Source organism: Vulpes vulpes, chromosome 2 (genome assembly GCF_048418805.1).
Source record: "Vulpes vulpes isolate BD-2025 chromosome 2, VulVul3, whole genome shotgun sequence".
NCBI lineage: Eukaryota > Metazoa > Chordata > Mammalia > Carnivora > Canidae > Vulpes > Vulpes vulpes.
In genome coordinates this window covers 25,837,661-25,857,517 of record NC_132781.1, presented here as the reverse complement: position 1 = coordinate 25,857,517, position 19,857 = coordinate 25,837,661, and the positions used below count along the sequence as shown (strand labels likewise).

General features: G+C 55.8%; 1 protein-coding gene across 2 annotated transcripts; it reads right to left on the bottom strand.

The window, feature by feature from the left end:
* Positions 1 to 13,788: 13,788 nt before the first annotated feature.
* On the bottom strand, positions 13,789 to 19,600 carry DLX4 (distal-less homeobox 4). Of its 2 annotated transcripts, none has more exons than XM_072742925.1 (3): positions 19,089 to 19,600; positions 15,467 to 15,663; positions 13,789 to 15,042 (listed from the first exon to the last, which is right to left on the bottom strand). In XM_072742925.1, exons 1-3 carry the CDS (start codon positions 19,342 to 19,344, stop codon positions 14,797 to 14,799), a joined length of 699 nt encoding a protein of 232 aa, XP_072599026.1. In that variant the 5' UTR covers positions 19,345 to 19,600; the 3' UTR covers positions 13,789 to 14,796. The 2 variants fall into 2 exon arrangements, with proteins under 2 accessions (XP_072599026.1, XP_025852018.1); XM_025996233.2 differs by having other exon boundaries at positions 14,726 to 15,042; positions 15,467 to 15,706; positions 19,105 to 19,440.
* Positions 19,601 to 19,857: the final 257 nt, after the last annotated feature.

Sequence of the window (19,857 nt, the reverse complement as noted above, 5' to 3'; positions counted from 1 at the left end):
TTGTCACAGGTGGAGACAGTGTGAATGCGTGCACGTGCTGGGGAGCTACCCCTCTCTCTTGTACACATGTACCCAGACACATGGTGACATCTCTTCCTCCTCACACCTCTGTGGACTCCAGCTTGGAGCAAACATGCCATCATCTGTAGGCAGATACACAGACACGAACACACACCTGAGACCCCTTAGCATCACACAAATGTACAAAGCCGTGACACGGAGAGACAGGGCCCCCCAACACACAGGTGCCCAAACACGCATCCCCCAAGTCACTCCAGAGTTACACACAGGTTTGTGCACACACACATACATACAGGAGACAGAGGCAACTTCTCATATTGGAAAAAAGTCTTGGATTAAGAGCAACAACACCCAGCAGCCCAGGTCACCCGGCTCAGCCCGAAACCTCCCTGTGAGGCCCTCAGTTTCCTCATCCGTCAAATGGGGACAACAAGCCTCGCCCTGTTGGCCTCTGGAGCTGTTAGGAGGCATCAAGCAGAATACAAAGTGAGAAGTCAGAAGGAAAGGTCTCTGGGTCTCCCCGAGGACCTCAGTAGACAGCCCTCCAGGGCACCTGGCCCAGGGGTTCTCCGGGCTGGGTTCTAGAACGGTGGGGAGCCCCCACCACCACCTGCCAAGCCCCACTGCACCCCTCTCCCTCTCAGGAGGCCAGCCTTCCCTCCCCGGGGCCTGAGGGAGGCGGAAGGGAGGAGGGCCTTCCACCCACGGACTCCAGCCGGGCTGGCAAGGGTTAAGTGGCAGCTGCCAGGCGGGGCTGTGCTGAGCAGTTTGGTTTGAGGGATGCGTGCAGGCAGGAGCAGCGAGGCGGCAGCCGGGCAGACTTGCTGGAGACACTGCATTTTATTAGGGCTGGGCTGCCAGCAAAGGGAGGGAGAGGGAAAAAAAGGGCAGAAAGAGAGAGGAAGGAAGGAGGAGGCTGGGCAGGCAGGCTGGCGGGCGGGCTGCTGCGGGATGAAAGGATGTTGTAAGCTCCCTAATTCCTCCCAGCTCATCCCTGCTCTGTCAGGCTGGATTAACTGCCCGGGTGACCTCCCGCGAGGGTCAGCCCCACCCCTGACCTCCCCTTCCTCCTCTCCTCACCTCCAGGCCTCGAAGCTTACCCTCCCCACCGTCCCTGGGCCAGGGATGCAAAGAAAGGGCTTGTAGGGGGGCACCTGGCAGGGTGCCAGGGTGGGGCTGCTGAGCCCATCTCCTGCCAGGTGCTTCTTGACTACACCCCTCGTCTCCTGACAAGCTTTGGGAAAGAAGGGGAGGCTAGGGCATCCCAGTCTGCCTTGCAGGGGGTGCTGGTCACTGCTCTCCAAACAGCTGACGTTGGCTACAGTCCTGCTTCGGGCCAGGCATTTGGCACGGGACCCTCAGTGGGCGGGGAGGTGGGTGATATAGGACCCATTCTTCAGATGGGGAAATTGAGGCTCAGTGAGTTTCAGTCTCTGTCGAGCTCACATAACTAATATGTGGCCATGCTGGGATTTGCACCCAGCTCTGTCTGGAGAATGGGTGCTCTTAATGGGCTTTCCTGCCGCTCAGATTACTAAGGAGCCCCAGGGCAGAGCGTCAGAGAGCTGGAGCCCAGCCGCTGCCACTCCACCCACCCCAGCCCGCCAGCCCTCCTCCCCAGGCTCTTCCCTGGAGGAGACAAGGAGGGGGAGGGGCTGGTCCTAGGAAAAGCTTAATGCTGCGGTCAGGAATGTGTGCACTGGAGTCAGCTGACCTGGACTGAAGCCTGCCTCCACCACTTCAAGGGCTGGGTGATCTTGGACAAGTCACTTTAAACTTCTAAGCCTCAGTTTCCCCATCTGTAATGTGGGGATAATGCCACCTGCCTTATAGGGTTGTTGAGAGGATTAAATAGGATAATGTGAGTAAAATGCTTAACTAGGTACCCAGCACAGGGTGAGTACTGCTCAGTTCATCAGACTTGCTATTGACAATGGTAATGATGGTGCTGATGGTGCTGATGGTGCTGATGGTGATGATGGTGACGGGGGGGGGGGGGGGGGGGGGGGGGGGGGGGGGGGGGGGGGGGAAGAAGGCACTGACTCCTCACCTTGCTTCCTGCCCTCTCCTGCCCTTCCATACCCCCAATTCAAACTCAAGCCGCTGGCTGCTCTAGATCCAGCCATCTCGAAGAGGAGTCAGTGTGCTCCCCAAAAGAGTAAATCAGTCAGTAATCATTGAGCATCCACTCCATGCCAAGCAGTTCCAGGAGCCAGCACAACTGATGCCCAAAGCCTGAGGAAGGGAGGCACACACCTGTCCTAGGTGCTCCGGGCCAGAAGCAGGGCCAGTCCCAGAGAGGCCCCCAGCCAGGCAGACCCGACACAGTATGGAAGACTGGAAGGGCTGTCAGGGAAAGGGCAGGGGCAGCGGGTGGGAAGGAGTCCCGGGAAGGCGCCTGGAACAGGTAGTGTTTGAATTATGCCTTGAAAGAAGGATGACAGCAAGAAGGCAGAGCGGGGCCTGGGAACACTCTACCTGGAGCATCACCTATGGAATAATTCCCCTTCCAGGACTCAGGGTGGAGAGGAAGGAGGCTCATGGGAGAGCTCCAGGCTGCCTAGAGGGCTGCTGAAGGAAGGGCAGCATGGATCCAGAAGGACCCTAAGTCCTTCTCCGGATGCCGGATGCCAGGCTCAGAGAAGGGCAGAGTCTGGCAGTTTCCAGCCCCTCCAATGTGCTGGCAGCTGCCCTGACACTATGAACTCACGAACTCAGGCAAAGGAAGCTCCCTGCCCTCCTTCTGGGAGGACACAGCCCCTGCCCTTCCCTGTCCCGAGGCCCTTCCCTTATGGGGCCTGGACAGAGGATCCTAGAGCTCTCACCTCCGTTCAGCCTGCATACACCATTTGCCTCAGCAACACACCATCACCACCACTTACTCTTCAGTCCAGGAGAGGCCCCACACCTCCATGGGCAAGGGGTTCCATGCTCTGAGATAGGACCCAGCCCCTAGGTGAGGGCTCTGGTTGGCTAAGGGAGGCTGCAGGAGTTGCATCAACCAAGCCCAGAGGGCATGGAAGAGGAGGGGAGGGGAGAGGAGGCAGAGGGGAGAAGAGAGAGGGGAGGAGAACCCAGGGGGAGGGGAAGGGGGCGCCTGCAGCCAGCACCCTGGCCTCTGTTTTTCCAGCTTTAATTGCAGCGTTAATCACCTTAATAAGCTGTTTACCAGCCACCCAGCAGCCTGAGACTGAGAGACTTAGCAGCCAGAAAGTGCTTGGAGATGAGTTTCCCCGGCAGCCCCAGGGAAGGGGAGGCAGTGCTGATTGGGGGAACCTGGCGAGGTCGGGGGCGGTGGCTGGGGGCAAAGGGGGCAGGTGGGAGCTGGTGGAGATGGCTGGGGCCAGAGAGTCCAGAAGGCCAGCCTGCAGTTCTTCGAAGAAGAGGCCCAGCCCCTTCCCACAGAAGCCCTGGAGTCAGCTCCTTGGGCCCACCTTCTCTGAAGTCCAGCTCCCAGGCAGCCCCCTCTTTCTCCTTTGTCTCTCAATAGGCAGGCTGTGCTGGTTATGACCAGCAGGGTGACTTTCCAGATCCCAGTCCCCAGTTCTGTGGAGGCATCTGTGCCTCTCCCCGCATCCCCGTTTTCACTGCCTTGTCCCCAGCTCACAGCACCTTGAGAGGATCTGACATGGGGGTACAGGGGGTGAGGGCAGGGTCCTGGGCATGCTCACCAGGACATGTTCCCTGCTCTGATGCCCAGCAGGAGCAGGATGTTAAGTGAGCACTGAATAAAAGAGGTGATAGAGCACTTGGGTCCCTCACACAAACTCTCTTGGCTTTGGTTCCTGCTCCCATCAGATGAGGCTGAGCCCCTCTGAGGGGGGAATGATAACTGTCCCTGTCTTTCGGCTCTTGGGGGTTCAATGAGACCAGGAGAAGAAAGCCCAACACCCAATCGCTGTTCCTGAGCTACCACAGGAGCTAACAGGGATTGCGCCCTCCCTGCGCATCATCTCATCTAATTGTTGGGAAGCAGCCCCGGAGAGAGATGACATGACTTGCCCAAGGTCACACAGTAAATGAGGGACAGTGCTATGAGTGCCTGTGGGGGCTCCTCTGCCTAGTAGCCGTCCACAGCTGGGCAGGCACTACCAAGTGGGCTCTGGAACCCTGGCCTCCAGACTGCTGATCCGAGAATGTTTTCTGGATGATGAGTGGGTCAGACCTAATGATCTGAACACCCCCCTCCCAGGGTCTGCGATTGGTGTAGTCCACAGGCCTGGTGATTTTGGAGGCTTCTGCTGAGGGTAGGGGGGAAGTGTAAAATTGGCCTGTTGGGCCACTTGGAGCCCTGAAAAGCTCAGAGGCCCTGGAAGCACTTGGGAAGAGTCTGGAATCTGGTGGCTACTCTTTCCAAGGTTGGCAGTCCAAGAGACGAGGGGCTCAAGGGTGCAAGGGGGACCAGAATAAGCACCCTAGGAGGAGACAGACTGGGGAGGGGGCCAAGAGGGGGCGGAGCCCGGAGGCTCAAACTTCTTGGTTGTCTCCTGGGGCGAAATGGAGCAGGATTGGAAATGTCTGCTGAGTAAGCAGGACATGGAGACTCCACACCCTGGAAGATTAGCTGGTACGGGGGAGGGGGCGTCCCCCCACCCCAGGCAGTTCAACTTGAACCTGGCAAAAGGAGGCAGTGTGCCCTTCCCTGTGCACTGAGACTGCCTGGCCACGTCATGCACCGCGTGTGGCACTGTTCCACACCCATCCCTGGGGCCAGACAGGCCTGCCCTGAGCTCTGGGATCACTCATGGGGGAGGTGGGGGAGAGAGAGACATACCCTCAGCTAAGGGAGGGTAGGGAGGAAGCTGAGGAAAACAGGAGGCCAGAGACAGTACGAGTCTGGCTGTAAGGAAATAGACCAAGAGAAAATTGCTTCCAAGCACAGACTCAGATCCTCGAAAGATCTAGGCAGGGAGGATGCTGAGAGTACCTACTGTGCACCAACCCTTTGCCAGGAGCTTTCATGGGTATTGTCTCATTTGATCTTCTTGACTGCGTGGAAAAGTTAGTGTACTTTTTGTTCCATTTCACAAGTAAGATCATTGGGGCTCAGAGAGTTTCAGTAGCTTCCCCTTAAGTTACTCAGTGAATTTGAAGCAGGGTCCAGCCTTCCCATTCCCTGATCCGTGGGCCTCTTACCATCCTCAAGGCCTCCAATAGTGAGGTGGAGAGGAGTATAGAGGGGGTCAGGCTCAACCTTTCCCCTTGTTATCAGACTGGCTTTGTGCCCTTAGGGACACCGGGATTGTCATTCCGTAGACTAGGACACACAGGTCCAAACAGGCACATGTATGCGCACTCCTGAGCTCAAACCCTGGTTTTGACACTTACTAGCTGTGTAACCTCAGGTAAGTCACCTGCCCTCTGAGCCTCCCTTTCCTTTATCTATAAAATGGAGCTAATCATACCTATCTTACAGGGCTGCTGAGGAAATGCGATTATACATATAAAGGGCTTAGCACATAGCATGGCACTGTGATGGGAGCTCAACAAACTATATTATTAGTTTTCAATGAAAGCAGCCTGTGTACATGTAGGACACTCCTCACTTGGCCTAGAGAGTTCTAGGCACCCTCAGTGGGCCCAAAGTTGACCCTTCCTCCTCTGAGTGGGGCAGAGCTCTCATACTGGGAATTCCTCCTTTTTTTTTTTTTTTTTTTTGTTTAAGATTCTATTTATTTATTCATGAGAGACACAGAGAGAGAGCCAGAGACATAGGCAGAGGGAGAAGTAGGCTCCCTGTAGGGAGCCCAATGAGGGACTCGATTCCAGGGCCCCAGGATCATGCCCTGGGCCAAAAGCAGACACTCAACCACTGAGCCACCCAGGTGCCCCAGAATTCCTCCTTCTACTGGGAAATTGCTTTCTCCATTCTGATCTAAGTCTGTCATGCCTCAGATATAATGGAAGGACAGCCACCGAGGACAGAGCCATGTGTTGGTCTTTAGTGCCAACAGAAGAGAAGAGGGCAGGGGTTAATATTTTTCAGTTAGGAATCAGCTGCTCTCCACACCTATATACTTACAGTACTGTATTATTTTGTATTTACATTATAACAGGAGAATTTTCCCTTATTTATTGTGAAAGAACAGCTACTGATGTCTTTTTTTTAAAAAAAGATTTTATTTATTTATTCATGAGAGACACCGAGAGAGAGAGGCAGAGACATAGGCAGAGGGAGAAGCAGGCTTCCCACATGGAGCCTGATGTGGGACTCGATCCAGCATCCTGGGATCACGCCCTGGGCCAAAGGCAGACGTCCAACTGCTGAGCCACCCAGGTGTCCCAGCTACTGATGTCTTATATATATCTTGTATCCAGTCACTCTACCAAAATTTTCTTTTTTTTTTCTTAAGATTTTATTTATTTATTCATGAGAGACACAGAGAAAGAGAGAGGCAGAGACACAGGCAGAGGAAGAAGCAGGCTCCCTGTGGGGAGCTGGGTGTAGGACTCAATCCCAGGACTCCAGGATAATGACCTGAGCCAAAGGCAGAGGCTCAACCACTGAGTCACCCAGGCACCCCTCTACCAAAATTTTCTTAATTCTGATTTTTTCTTCCCCTAGAGTCTCTTGAGTTTTCTAGGTGTACAATCAAATATCAGTAAAAAAGGAATGGTTTGACCTCTGCTTCTTAACTTAGTAGAAGGAATTCCAGAATAATAGGAGGGGTAGCCTTTCATGAATGCAGAAGTCAGGGGCCCCATGTGCCTCTGCATTAGCTCTGAGCCAAGCACCTGCTGGATGGTCTCGCCTCTTCAGGTACCTGCTGTCCTGGGAACACAGTCAGATACCCTCATCCTGTAGTCAGTCTCCTGTACAACTTCCTTCCCTCTTCTCAAAGCAGCTTTGATGCAGCCCACCACTCATGTTGCTGGGTTTCTGGGGAAGACAACCAGACTAGAGTTCTGCTCACAGGTCGAGAGCAACAGAGGAGCAGGGGTGCTTGGGCAAGATCTCTTATGGACGGAGAAAGTGTTTCTTGCTTGGTGGTCAGTGATAGTGATGATAATTAATCCTTGCTGAATCCTTACTCTATCCTAGTACCATTTGTGTTTTCATTCATGTAGTCCCCACCGCAACTCTGTGAAGACCATGCTATCATTATCTTAATTTTCCAGTTGAAGAAGGTGAGGTACAGAGAGGTTAGGAAACTTGACCCAAGTTCAGAGTTGGATTTGAACTCAGGCATTGCTTCTTTATTATGTTATATTCCTGGAGATAGAACTGTCCTCTTCACCATTACATGGTAAGCTGGTAATCAGGGGAGAATTTAGGTGGGTGGGGGAAGAGGGATACTTTGGGCACCAAATTTGTATGGCCAAGGTGAAGAGATAAGTCAGCGTATCCCCTGGCATGCTTGGTATATTTCACAACGTGCCAAGGAGACACTCTCTGTCTCCATGACCTTCTGAGATATTTTGATCATTATCCCCACCCCATCAGTGAGGAAATGAAGACCCGGGAAGGTAAAGTGACTGGCCCAAGGCCTTTGAGCTATGTGTCTGCATTCCAGAGACTCCAAGAAGTCTCCCCAGAGGAGACAGATTTTATTTTTCAAGGAGCCAGGAGGAATAATTCTTATTGCACAGATGGGCCTGCCAAGGGGCTGGGAGTGGGAGGGATCCAAAGCCAGGGATGAGTCCTAGGGCAGACTCAGGCTTCAGAAAAGGAGGCAAGAGGACTTGAGGAGGTCACAATTGGTGGATCCAGCTGATCCCCCTGGGCTTGGGGAATGTGACAGGAGCCCAGCAGAGGCATGTCAGGAGCCTCCTGCAGTCTGGCTTCCCTCAGGATCTGTTGGAGCAAAGAATTCCTGGTGGCTCCAGGGCTGGGAGGAGGAGTTTGCAGCAGGCCCCGGCTTGCAGAGACAGAGAAAGCAACCGCTGAGTTCAGCCCTAGAGCAGTGGACTAGTGGCACAGCAGTCAGCTATGGGCAGTGGGAAGCGTGGGACCTGGACAGGCATCACATACCCTCATCTATAGTCAGACCTCAGTCCAACCCCATACACTGAGGCCCTCCACCCCAAAAGAGGGTTAGGAGAGGGGTGGTCTGGCAGAGGAAGGAACCATGGAGTGGGGGAGCCCCCAGTCTGAGAGGGTAGGACAGTGCCCTGTTCTCTGGCAACCCAGTCTGAGGGAGGAGTCCCAAGGGGTCAGGCAAAACAGGACAGGGAAGGTGATGATGGGAGTGGGCTTCTAAGCTGAGGGGATTCCTGAGCAGAGGGGGAAAGAATGATGCCCCCCAAAGTGCCTCATGATCTCAACTGAATAATTTGATGCCATGCTCCTGGCCTCATGATTCGGCCTGTATGTTCTTCATTAGCTTGAAGTGGGGAGGATAAGAGTGGGGGCCACAGGCCAGAGTGGAATTCCTCATGCTAGCCAAAGGGTCTTTCTTCCATCTGACCCGAAATTCAACTGAACTCTAAAGGGGGATGGCTCAGATGTGGCTGAGAGGAATATGTTCCACATATATTCCATAGAGAGTGGCACCCTCCCCTGGAAATGAAGTCATCTCTCCATTTTAGGGGCCAGAGAAGCTGAAGGCCTGGCACTGTGAGGCGTTGAATCAGAATCCTTGATGTTTGGAGGAAGCCTGGGGCCAACTCCTTTCCCTTCCCGGGCTGGCCAGACATGTCCCCCCAGGATGCCAATGGGGTTGAGTACCTTAGAGTCATCAAGCTATGGGGTTGGCAAGAAATGCTGAATGCGTCTATTCTGATGAGGGAAGCAAAGCCCTCCAGTCTGACGGGAGACAGGCTCTGCCTTACAAAGCTCCAGACTGGCGCGGAAAGCAGCGGTGGACACATTTCAACCACTATACACATGCGCACACATGCACACACACACACAGGATTTGGCAAGAGAAATTATCTGGGCTTTGAGAGGGTAGGTCACTTGCCCAAGGTCACAGCAAGCAGGGACAGAACAGCACTTCCCTCATCACCCTGTGATCACCCGTCCTCCCTGGAGACTCACTCTCCCAAGTGGGCGGCATCTGGTGGGGATATATCAAAGAGGATGTCTTTGGGCTCCCGGGCCTTGGCTGGAGTTGATGGCCATGTCTGGGAGCCGTGGATGTGCCAGGAAGGGCTAGTGCAGGGGCTCTTGCTAGAGCTCAGGGAAGGAAGGAGCCAAGGCTTCAGGGAACAAAGAAAATAAAGTCATAATAAAATTACTGGGTTTCTGTGGCCATTCAGTCTCCCTCCCCAACTGCTCACCAGGGAAATACTCCCTCGAAATAGGAGACAGAGAGCTAGGAAAACAGGCCAGAATGAGAGGAGAGTGGGAGGAGAGAGAGAGAGACAGAGAGAGACAGAGAGAGAGGAGAGAGAGAGAGAGAGAGCTGTCCCCACTCCACACACACTCACACCCAGGAAGCTAGTCTGTGTGTTTCTGTGTATGTTTCTGTTTCTGCATGTGCTTAATATGTTTAAGCCCCCAGACCTCTCCTCAGCTCACCCTGTGTGTCATACTTCTTGCTGTGAATATGTCACCTGTGAGCGTCCGTGTGCAGATATGACCACAGCGAGGCCTCGTGCACATGCACTCGTGCATGTCTCTGTGCAGATCTGCCAACTACCCATGTGCAACGGTATGTCTGCCCACCTGTGCGTGCACCTTCTTCAGTGGAAATAGGTGTGCACTGGTGAAGTCCCCGTACTGGGGGTCCCCACATCTGCTGTCTCTGTGCATGGTCTCGGGCTTTTGCATTTTGAGAATGGGGATAGAAGGGTCTTTAATCTCCCTGAACCCATCTGAGCTGGCCAGGAAAGAGGGAAGTGGAAGGCTTGGAGAGGCCTTGACTTTTTGAACTCTAGGCCTTTTCATCTTGGAAAGGAAGAGACAGTGGTCACCCTGGGGGTGGTGGTGGAACTCATTGGCTCCCCCAGGGTCCAACAGCCAGGCTTCTCAGAGAAGGGATGGGGCAGGGAGGGGCTGGAGTAGAGAGAAACTGGAGATGGAGGCCCTCCACTTACCCCTCCTTGGGATGAGAGAAGCAAGGAAAGATAGGACAGAGAAGGGGAGGGGGGAAAGAGAAAGACTTTGGGGGTCAGAGAATTTTTCTTTTCCGCTATTAACTGCTAAAACATTACTCACTTCCTGGAATAGGGGCTTCAGGTAAGAGGGGGACCCTAGTCCCTTGAAAACCAGTTGTCTGTGGGCAGGGTTCAGAGGGGTCTTTGTAGAGGCCTGAAGACCCCCTCCTCCCCTCTGTCTCAGCTCCCTGCTCCTCCCTTCCACCTCTAGTCCCTCCACCCCATCCCCTTCCTAGGCCATAGGAGTCCTGGCAAGGAAAGGGTTATCCAGGTGACTGGGGGGGGGGGGGGGGGGGAAGCACCTGCAGGATGCTTTTCTGAAGGAAGAGGCATCCATGGCCCTGAGGACAGAAAACTGAGAGATTTGCCACCACAACAATGGAAAGAATTGAGCTGAGACTCTAGGAGAACTAGCAAGCATCTGATGGGGGAAGAGGGGGAGTGGGTACATCATCACCTCCTGGGAAGCAAGAAGTCAGTGTGGCCTCCTCTGGCCTTTCCCCTCTCTACCCACATCCCTTACACTTTCTGCGGAAGTCCTGCATCTCCAAGACCCCGTCTACACAGGCCGTAGCCACCCGGATAACATTCCATTGACTCTGGATCCAATCCCAGAGGCAAGTTCAGGCATCCAAACTCAAATGAGGTTTGGAGCTGAGTAATCAGCTGCTCGGGCTCTGCGGACATTTTGTCCGGAAGGACCGGCTCCCCACCCCCACCTTGCACAGCAGATTTGGGGCTGGGGGAGGGTTGGTCTGTCACTCCTGTGTCTTCCCAGCCCCCTCCCACCACTGCCTTCTCCCACTTCCCACCTGCAAGTAATTTGGCCAATGGGAGGGCAGTTAAGATTGCAGTGTGGAATCCCTCTAGATCTGTGTGTGTTTGGTGGGGAGGGGCTCCCTCCTTCCCCCCCAGACCCCCGTGCACCCTTTTCCTCTTCACGGCAGCAAATTACTTGTAATTATCTCACATTGAAAACCTTCAGGAGCTGCTCCCAAAATTGCTTTAATTGAATTAATTGAATCTCATTTTGTTGGGGGAGAGGATGGGGGGCTGTCTTAAAATAGCATATGGGGAGAGGGGAGGGAAGCCCCAAGTCAGCTTTTCCCCGTGGTTGAGACCCTTGTAGGTGAGAGAGTGTGCTCTGGCTTCCCTATTCCCATCCTCTGGTCTCTGCAGATTCTAGATGCCTTTCTGCACTTAGGACCTCCCCTGTGCCCTGCTTTCAAGTGGTGGTGACAAGGAATTGAGACACCTAGCTGGGGGAGTGGGGGTGAGTGGGTGACGGGCACTGAGGGGGACACTTGACGGGATGAGCACTGGGTGTTATTCTGTATGTTGGTAAATTGAACACCAATAAAAAATTAATTTATTTAAAAAAAAAAAAAAAAGAGACACCTAGGTGGCTCAGTGGTTAAGTGCCTGCCTTCACGCCCCGGGGCATGATCCCAGGGTCCCACATCAGACTCCCTGTATGGAGCCTGCTTCTCTCTCTGCTTGTGTCTCTGCCTCTCTGTCTTTCATGATTAAATAAATAAAATCTTAAATAACAAACAAACAAGGAATGCATGTAGGTCTCAGAGCCCGTTCCTCCTCCCTACCCTGAGGTGGGGGCGGTGGCAGAGAGGTGAGAGGTGAGAGGTGAATGGATGGCAGTGGCAGTATGAACTCACCCTGGCCATGACCCCTACTCCCCAATAATCACACCACAGTCATAAATGCCATTTGTGAAGCGCGTACTATGTTCCAGGCACCATGTCAAGCATGTTACAAGCACTATCTCACCTCATCATCACAGCTATACTGCAAGGCAGGTCCTATTAGCATTCCCAACTTAGTGTGGAGGAAAACCAGGTTCAGAGAGGGGTTAGGTAACTCGCCAAAAGTCACACAGCAGAGCTGGACTCTGGAGGCTCAAACCACTATTCTCAACCACTCAGTTTGGCCCCCTGCTTCGTTATTGACCCAATTTTCCCAGAGGAGAGTCTTCATGGGAAACCACCATGAAGCTTCTATAGCTCAGAGGGCTTGAGGGAGGTGAATGGGGCACACACCCCCCCTGGGCCTTCAAGCCCATCCCCACCCAGGAGCCCAGGGAGGTAAGGCCAACTCCCAAGTGAAAAAGACTCCCTCGTTTCCCCTGGAAAGGTCAGGTGGATGGTGGTAGGGAAGGGGGGCAGCTGGCCTCTGGCTGGGAGAGTAATTACACTCCTTCTGCTACTTAACTTTACAACCTGGGCTGTTGTTTTAACGATGCGACTCGTGTTGGGCTGTCCAATTAATCTCGCCTTTGGAGGCTTTCCGAGATGGGGCGGTAGATCTTATCTTGGGTCTGTGGAAAGAGGAGTGCAACCTGCAGTGGGAGGAACAGCCTCCCTGAGGGCCTGTGGCCTCAGAGAAGACCCAGGGGAGGGACCGGGGACTGGGGCCTGTGAGCCTGCAGAACTGTGGGCTAGGGGCACGGGGAGCCCGGGAGGAAGAAGGGGCGGTTCCCTTCTTGGCACCATCATTCCTCTGTTCTCTGATCTTGGCTTCATGCACTCCTTGCATTTTGCCATCTTCAGGATAACCCTCCAGGTGTGTTCTGGTGAGTGGTGGTGACCACTGACGCTGGAGGGGCCTAAGAGGGGCTGATTGCAGGCCTCCTGGGGTAGGAGTTCCACTGACTTTTGTACCCCCTCTACCCTACAGAGACTCCAACTTGGGCCTCTCTCTGGCCAGAGGAGTTGGCTCAGAGTGCCTAGGTGGGCTTTTCTTTTCTTTTCTTTTAGATTTTATCTATTTATTCATTAGAGACACACAGAGAGAGAGGCAGAGACACAGGCAAAGGGAGAAGCAGGCTCCATGCAGGGAGCCCAACGTGGGACTCCTGGGACTCCATCCTAGGTCTCCAGGATCACGTGGGTGGGCTTTTCTAATGCAAGCAGCCCGCAGTTGGAATAGGTTTAGGCAGTAAAGGGGAAGACTCAGACCTTTCTGCCTGGAATTGGAGGCCCCTCCCCCAATCCCTCAGGCTGGGCTGGATTCCCTGAAGCATTCACAGCCCTGTTCTCGGCCACTTCTCTGCCACTGGGTGCTGTGTGTGTGATGGGGGTGTGGAGGCCACAAATCTACTGTGGGGTCTAGGCTGAGGTAGAGCCCCTGACCATGCCAGCACTACTTTCTTTAACCTGGCACTTACCACACAAGGGGCTGGTTATTTTGTCTGGCTCCCCTGTGCCTCAGCCACCTCATATCTCCAGGATCTAACACAGAGCAGAAGCTTCACACTTGTTTGTTGGATGGAGGAGAAGTCCAGCTCCTTCTGGGATTTTCTTCTCCTCCCCCTCCCCCTTGGTGGGCTGGGGACTCTTCTGCCCACGGAGCACACTGGGAGGACTGGACTGGCTCAGTGGGCTTATCCTCTCTCCAGGTGAGCGGGGACTGAGACAGAGCCCAGAGGACTCCTGTCCCTGGCTCCCCCCAGAACTGGGCCAGGACAGAATTTGCAGGTGAGGACCACTCAGACTTTGCAGTATTAGCATCTTTCAGTTTCACACTGGAGTGTATGAAAATGATCATTAGAACATTCCAGAACTACAACCAAGGAGCTAGTTAGTGAAGAGGCAAAACTGACATCTAGTCCTTTAGCTTGGTGCTGGAAGAGTCAGATGGGAGACAAGAGGGCGATGAGCAACCAATCCCCACCCCTAGAAGTCAGAAAACAAACATACTTCACAGCCAGGGTCCAGGTTTTTGTACAGATTTAATCTCTGAAAGCTCACAGTGTGGGGAACACTAAATGGGTTATAAATAGGAGCAGTTCCTTTGGACAGAGGCAGCTGTGAGGAGCTGAACTGCCAGCCCACCCTCCCTAAGAGGTGTCTCTACTTACACTCATCCAGAGAGTCAGTTGTCCCCCATTCTCCCCAAAATGTTACCCTACTGGGTTCACAAGAGGGTGTGCATATGGGGTTGTTAGGTACTAAGGGCTGGGAAAGGAGAGGACAGGCTCTTAATAAATACCCGTTGAATTATAAAGATAATTGGATCTGTTATCTACCAAAACTGAATAGACATGAGAAAAAGGCTTTTTTTTTAGAAGAGCAAAAATTACCCAGAGATCCACAAACTCCACCTTTTCAGCATCTCTTCTAGCTCACAAGATGGTGAGGAGGTGTATCAGTCACGGGGGTCACGTGCCCACCCCCAGGAAAAATCGGTGGGGGAGGGGAGAGACCTGATGGTGCTCAGCATGAAGACTCGGGATGCCCGCTTCGCTTCTGCTTTTGCTCCTAACAGGGTTGGGCGAGGCCCAAGGCACACGGAGAGGAACAAATACTCAAGTGTTTCTCGTTTTTTTTTTTTTTTTTTTTTTTTTTTTTTTTTTTTGCCTCCAGGCAGTGGTAGACTGCAGTCCAAAGAAGCGTTGGGAAGACTAAGGGTCCTGGGAGGAGTCTGAGCTTCAGCCAGTGACTCTCCCTCCAGAGCCTCTGATCAGCTGGAAGGAAGGTGTCCAGTCCACGGTATTGGTGGGGGGCGGTGCTTCAGACCAAAGTTCTTGATTAGGTAGGGTGTTTGGGTTACAAGGCAAGGGAGACAGGACTCCTCCCCATCCTTGTCCTTCTCCAACTCCTTGCTCTTGAGAAAATCTATCTGGAGCTGGTTTCCTCCCGGACCAGAAAGGGTGCAGGTGTGCTGGGTCTTGGGTTTTGTGGAGGACAGGGGTTCCCCCTGACCCACCCTTCCTGGGACTCACATCATCTGAGGAGGAGCCAGGACATCTGGGGAGTGATGCTGGTACCAGGCTCCAAAGCTGTTGCCGTAGCCACCACCAGTGGGCAGAGCCCCTGCCTTGGGCAGATCCCAGAGGGATGGAAGGGGTGGGGAGCAGGGAGATAAGGATGGGGGTCTCCCAGGGAAGTCCCCTTCCTGTCCTCCAGAGTTCTGCTTCAGGAGCTTCTTGTATTTGGAACGTTTATTTTGAAACCAGATTTTTACCTTTGGGGAGAAAAGGGAAAAGAAGGGAAGATGAGGAGGAGTATGTGTGTGTGAGGCGGTGAGCCAGGGAAACGGACCTAACTGCAGCTGTGGCGGGTGGGTGCAGTCCTGGGAGCCCAGCAGAGATTGGGGACAATGCTGCAGTCCTCCAGAGTCCTTGAAGTGGCGGGAGTCCTGCCCCTGAGCTCTATCCAGTTCTCCCGGTCTGGGTGCCCTCCTCTACCTGCATCTGCCCCTCCCCACAACACATTTTAACACATTCCCCCAACACTTACTGAGGGCGGGCTCTTAACACACCTGGAGAACCGCGACAACGGGCTAGGAGACCCCTGGGGGCTTCCCCCCCCCTCCCCAGGGAGGGGACTGAGTTCCCAGAGGACATTTCTGGAGCAGGCCAGCTGCAGGAAGGTTGGACCCGCCTCACCTGGGTCTGGGTGAGGCCGAGCTGCGCGGCCAGCTGGGCCCTCTCGGGCAGCGCCAGGTACTGCGTGTGCTGGAAACGCTGGTTCAGGTGCTGCAGCTGCAGGCTCGAGTATATAGTCCTCGGCTTGCGGAGCTTCTTGGTCGGGGCCTGCGGGCGCTGCTCCGAGGGCTCCGGGGACAACGGCGGCTTCTCCGAGTCTGGGGGGCAAGCACCAGGCGGTTCGTGCGGGAAGGTGAGAGGGCCGGACGCGCAGCTTCAGGAGCTCATTTGCATCTCGTTTGCATGAAGGCCTTGGATGGGCCGGCAGCTCAGGTGCGGGGCTCGGCCCGCTCTACCTTCCGCTCCACGCCCCCTTCTGACCCCATGGCCCCCTGTGCGCCAGGTGGCACAAGAAGCGGTTCTTGCCCTCAGGGAACTCCCACTCTTACGGGTCCTGTGACCCTAGGAAGAGAGCGCCAAGGGCTGAAGCTAGGGTACAGGTGGCGCCAGGGGCGGGAGGTCAGAGTTCAGGCGGGTGCGGTGGCGCCAGTTTGGGGTGGGGCGGGGCCCAAAAGGCTCGGTAGAGGACTGGGCTGAGGCCTGGAGCTGAAGGGGGCAGGGCATTCCAGGCGGAGGGAACTCCAGAGCAAGGCTCAGAGGCCCGAGACAGTGTTTGCGTGGCAGCCTCCCGGCTCAGAGAGGAGGGATGGGTCAGAGGGGCCCGGCCAAGCGGGCCTTGAAAGCCGGGATGAACACCGGCCCGTCCCCACCACCACTCCCAGCATCGGAGTGCGGAAAGGGCCCTCAGGGTTTGCCATCCCCTACTGCAGGGCGCAGCCCCTCTCCCGAGGCACACCCTACAGGGAATGTGACCAGCTCTGCCCTCCCCCAAGGCCAGCTGGGGGGACCCTAGAAGCCAGGTTGGACTGAGGCGGCCCCTTCCTGCATCCTGCCACACTCACAGAGGGGTTAACCGCTCGCGGGAAGGTGGCCCGGGTTCGGAAAGCGCACAGCGCCGGCAGCGCAAGCCCTAGGGCCGCCCCAGGATCGCGCTGCCTTGCGGTCTGGTCACCTCTTGTCCCTAGGCCCAGCCACTCTAGGAATCTCAGTGGGGGAACAGTGGCCCTAGAATGCGGCGGGTGCAGGGCAAAGGGTCCTCCTTTTCCCGTCGGAGCAGCCCCAACCTGTACCAGTGGGTGGGGACACCCCGGGATCATTCCATTCGAGTGATAGAGCTGGGAGGACCAAGTGGCCAAAACGCCTCGGGGCTTCGGGCCACATCTGCAGCTTTCCACGCAGGTCTGCCGGGCTGTCCCAGCCGAGACTGCTCTTGGCTCCGGTGCCCAGACGCAGCTGGCACCCGCCAGCTTCCCGAACCCTTACCCTGCCCCTCCCTCCGGTCGTGCTCCCCCAGTCGTGTGGTTCTCCGCCCTGGGCCCGGACGCGGTGACCAGTTGCCTTCACCTCCCCCGCATCCCTCCCCGGTAGCCCCGGGCGCTGCTTACTTCTCAGATCCACCCCCCTCGACCCCCACCTCGGCCAATTCCCAGAAAAACCGTTGGGTTTCCGCTCCCGCCCGCGCCTGTCCGGCCTCCCCTGCATCGACCCTAGCGCTCGCAGCCCCAGGCTGGCCGCCCAGCGACCGACCACCCGCGCTTGTCCAGCTGCGTGGAGCGCGCGGCTCTGGTGGGGACGCCGCACCCGGGAGGCAGCCGCGGCGCCCTAACTCTCCCGGGGGCGCCCCTCCGAGTTCCCTCCTCGACAGCCGCCTTTCTCCACACCCCCTGCGGCAAGTCGCGAAGGGATAAGCCCTGGTCGCGGTTATGCAGCCCGGAGGCCTCCCTCCAGGAGCCACCGCTGCCGCACCCGCGGGCTCCGAGGGGTGGTGGCACAGCTCACTCGGAGCCAAACGTCTCAAAGGCAGGAGTGGACATGGAGTGGGGGCGAAAAGGAGGACTCAAGCCCTCTCTCAACTCCCAATCATTCAATCTACTAGGGGCAAATCCACCAGTTTCAGGAGAAAAATGCTAACCATCTAGACTAAGAACATGTATGGTTTTCGTTGGATCCGGGGAAATTCTGTAAAGAAAAGAAACTCTCCACTCTTCTGTCCTTAGACCCAGCAGAGGGAAGGCTAGGAGTGTGGAGAATGGGAATGAAAATACTGACCCTATAAATAGTTCTCTGAAGGACAAAGCTATCTTATGACCACCCCTCGACACACATGTACACACAAATGTCCCATATACTAAAGGGGAGAGTCTAAGGGATTCCACCATTTGTAGGAACTAGATCATTTGTATAAAAAAAACAAAAACAAACAAATACACACAAACCTCCTCTCCCAACCACTCCTCCTCTAAAGAGGACAAACCCAGAAGCTTGGGAGAGGCAGCTCCAGTTCTGGCACAGAAGGCAGTTAACTTTGGGGGCTCTGAGGAAATTCCCTAAAATCCTCTTTTCTGGCCTCAGGCAGTGAAGATCAATTTGCAAGGGCCAAGTGCCTGCAAAACAGGCACACACACCCTTTCTTTGGGCCTCAGTTTGGCCATCTATACATCAAGGAGGTTGAGTTCCCAAATCTTTGGGGTCACTTTTGGCTCTGATGGTTTGTGAGCTCATATGTTGGAGTAAGAGAGAGATGTCTTGGTCCAGGCCGACTCTCCTGAAGGCACCCCGTGGATGTGCATCCTTGGAGGAGCCTGTGCTAAAGACAATTGTGGGGGCAATTAGTGGGGGCAGGGAAGGCAGGAGATGTGAGGTCTAATCTGCAGCTAGTACGGATGGGTATGTATAGTGTTGCAGGCACTCTGCCCAGACCAGGCCCAGGCCCAGGCCCAGGAAGACGGCCTGGCTCCTTGGCCTCTTTGAGGCCTTCCAGTGAGCACTTTCTCAGGGGCTCAGAGTTGCTCCAGACAACCATAACTGGGGCCTATGGCCTCCCTCCACAAAGCCAAGGGGTGGATATGCCCAGAACGGCCTGCTCCTTCAGCAGCAAGGCTAGGGTAGTCAGGACCTGCTAGAGACTACCTGACCCACCTGTGACTACTTGCTTAGAACAATGAGTGGTGGGGTCCTAACCCGAGATTTTGCCAGGCCAGCTTCCTGTCAGGCACATTCAGGCCCTAGCCAAGGGCAAGGGGGAGGGGCCCCCCAAAGCCCTTCCACTGTTCCCCAGCTGGGACCTAACTTCATTTGTCTGGCTTTGGCTTGGGCGCTGCTTTCTAAGACATGACAAAGGCAGAGGGGCGACTTGGGAAAGGGAAGGAGAGTACGACGTAAAGAATCCTGGGGCAGGGGCTAGACACCCGCACCCACATCTGGATTGTTTCAGTTTTCCGTTACCCCTAGGTACACACAACCCCGCTGCTCCAGGGGGTGGGGTAGGGAGCCCTGCTGCCCGGCTTCGCACAACTGCAAATCGAAACCAGGTCGGTCTTGAAAGGAGACCTAGATCAACTCGCCCCCGCCCCTCCCCCCTGTCTCCCGCCCCATCCCTTCGCCCTCCCCCCACCCCCAGATCCTGTGGAATCTGAGTAAGGTCTGAATCCCGCTAGCTGCGCCCAACCAGGCGAGGGCGAAGTTTAGGGACGCACAGGATCAGGACCCCAGAGGTGAGAAGAGCCGCGGCGGCCGGACTTACCTGCCTTGGGCTCCTGCTGAGAGGGCGCCGCCGGTTGCTGGCAGGGCAGGTAGGAGTCTCCCGGGGTCGCCGGCGCAGTGTAGGAGTAGGGCAGGAGGTGGCCATAAGGCCCAGAGTAGGGCAAATCGGAGGCAACTGCGTTTGCGGGGGACAGGCCAAGCGGGTAGGTAGCCACTACCGATGGGACAGGGGCGATGTCCGGGAAGATGGCTTTGGAGGCGTCCCGGCCAGGGAGGGGGCAGGGCAAAGAGGTCATTGCGGCCGGGGCCGGGGCCGAAGGGCCTAGGCCATGGCCCGGCACGTAGTCCGCTCCCTCCGCCAACTCTCTCTTTTCCGAGCCTCGGGCGTTGGGACCGGAGGAGCCCCCCAGCCAGCCTCCCGCACACTTAAAATTGCCCGGAAAGTGTCTCTCTGCGCCTCTTCCAGCGGAGAGCGCGCGCCTGAGAAAGGGGTTCCGAAGGGGTGCCCCCCAGGGCTTTACCCCTCCCCCCTAAATCCATGGGGCCCCCCTCGCCTCGCTCTCGGGTTCGGTTCCCGGGACCTGACGGGGGCACCGCCCACCCAGACACCGCGGATTGGCTGCCGCGCCCGGTGACCTCACGGGGGCTGGAGCCGGGGCCCGCCCCCCGGGGCAGCCCGCGGCGGGGACCTTCAGAACCGAGAGGTCGGAGGGGCGGTGCACACGCTCGGGGCCCAGCTGCGCCGGGGGCTCCTCCGGCAGGGGCGCTGGGGGGTCCGGGCGATGGGAGCAGTCTGGGAACCTGGGTCT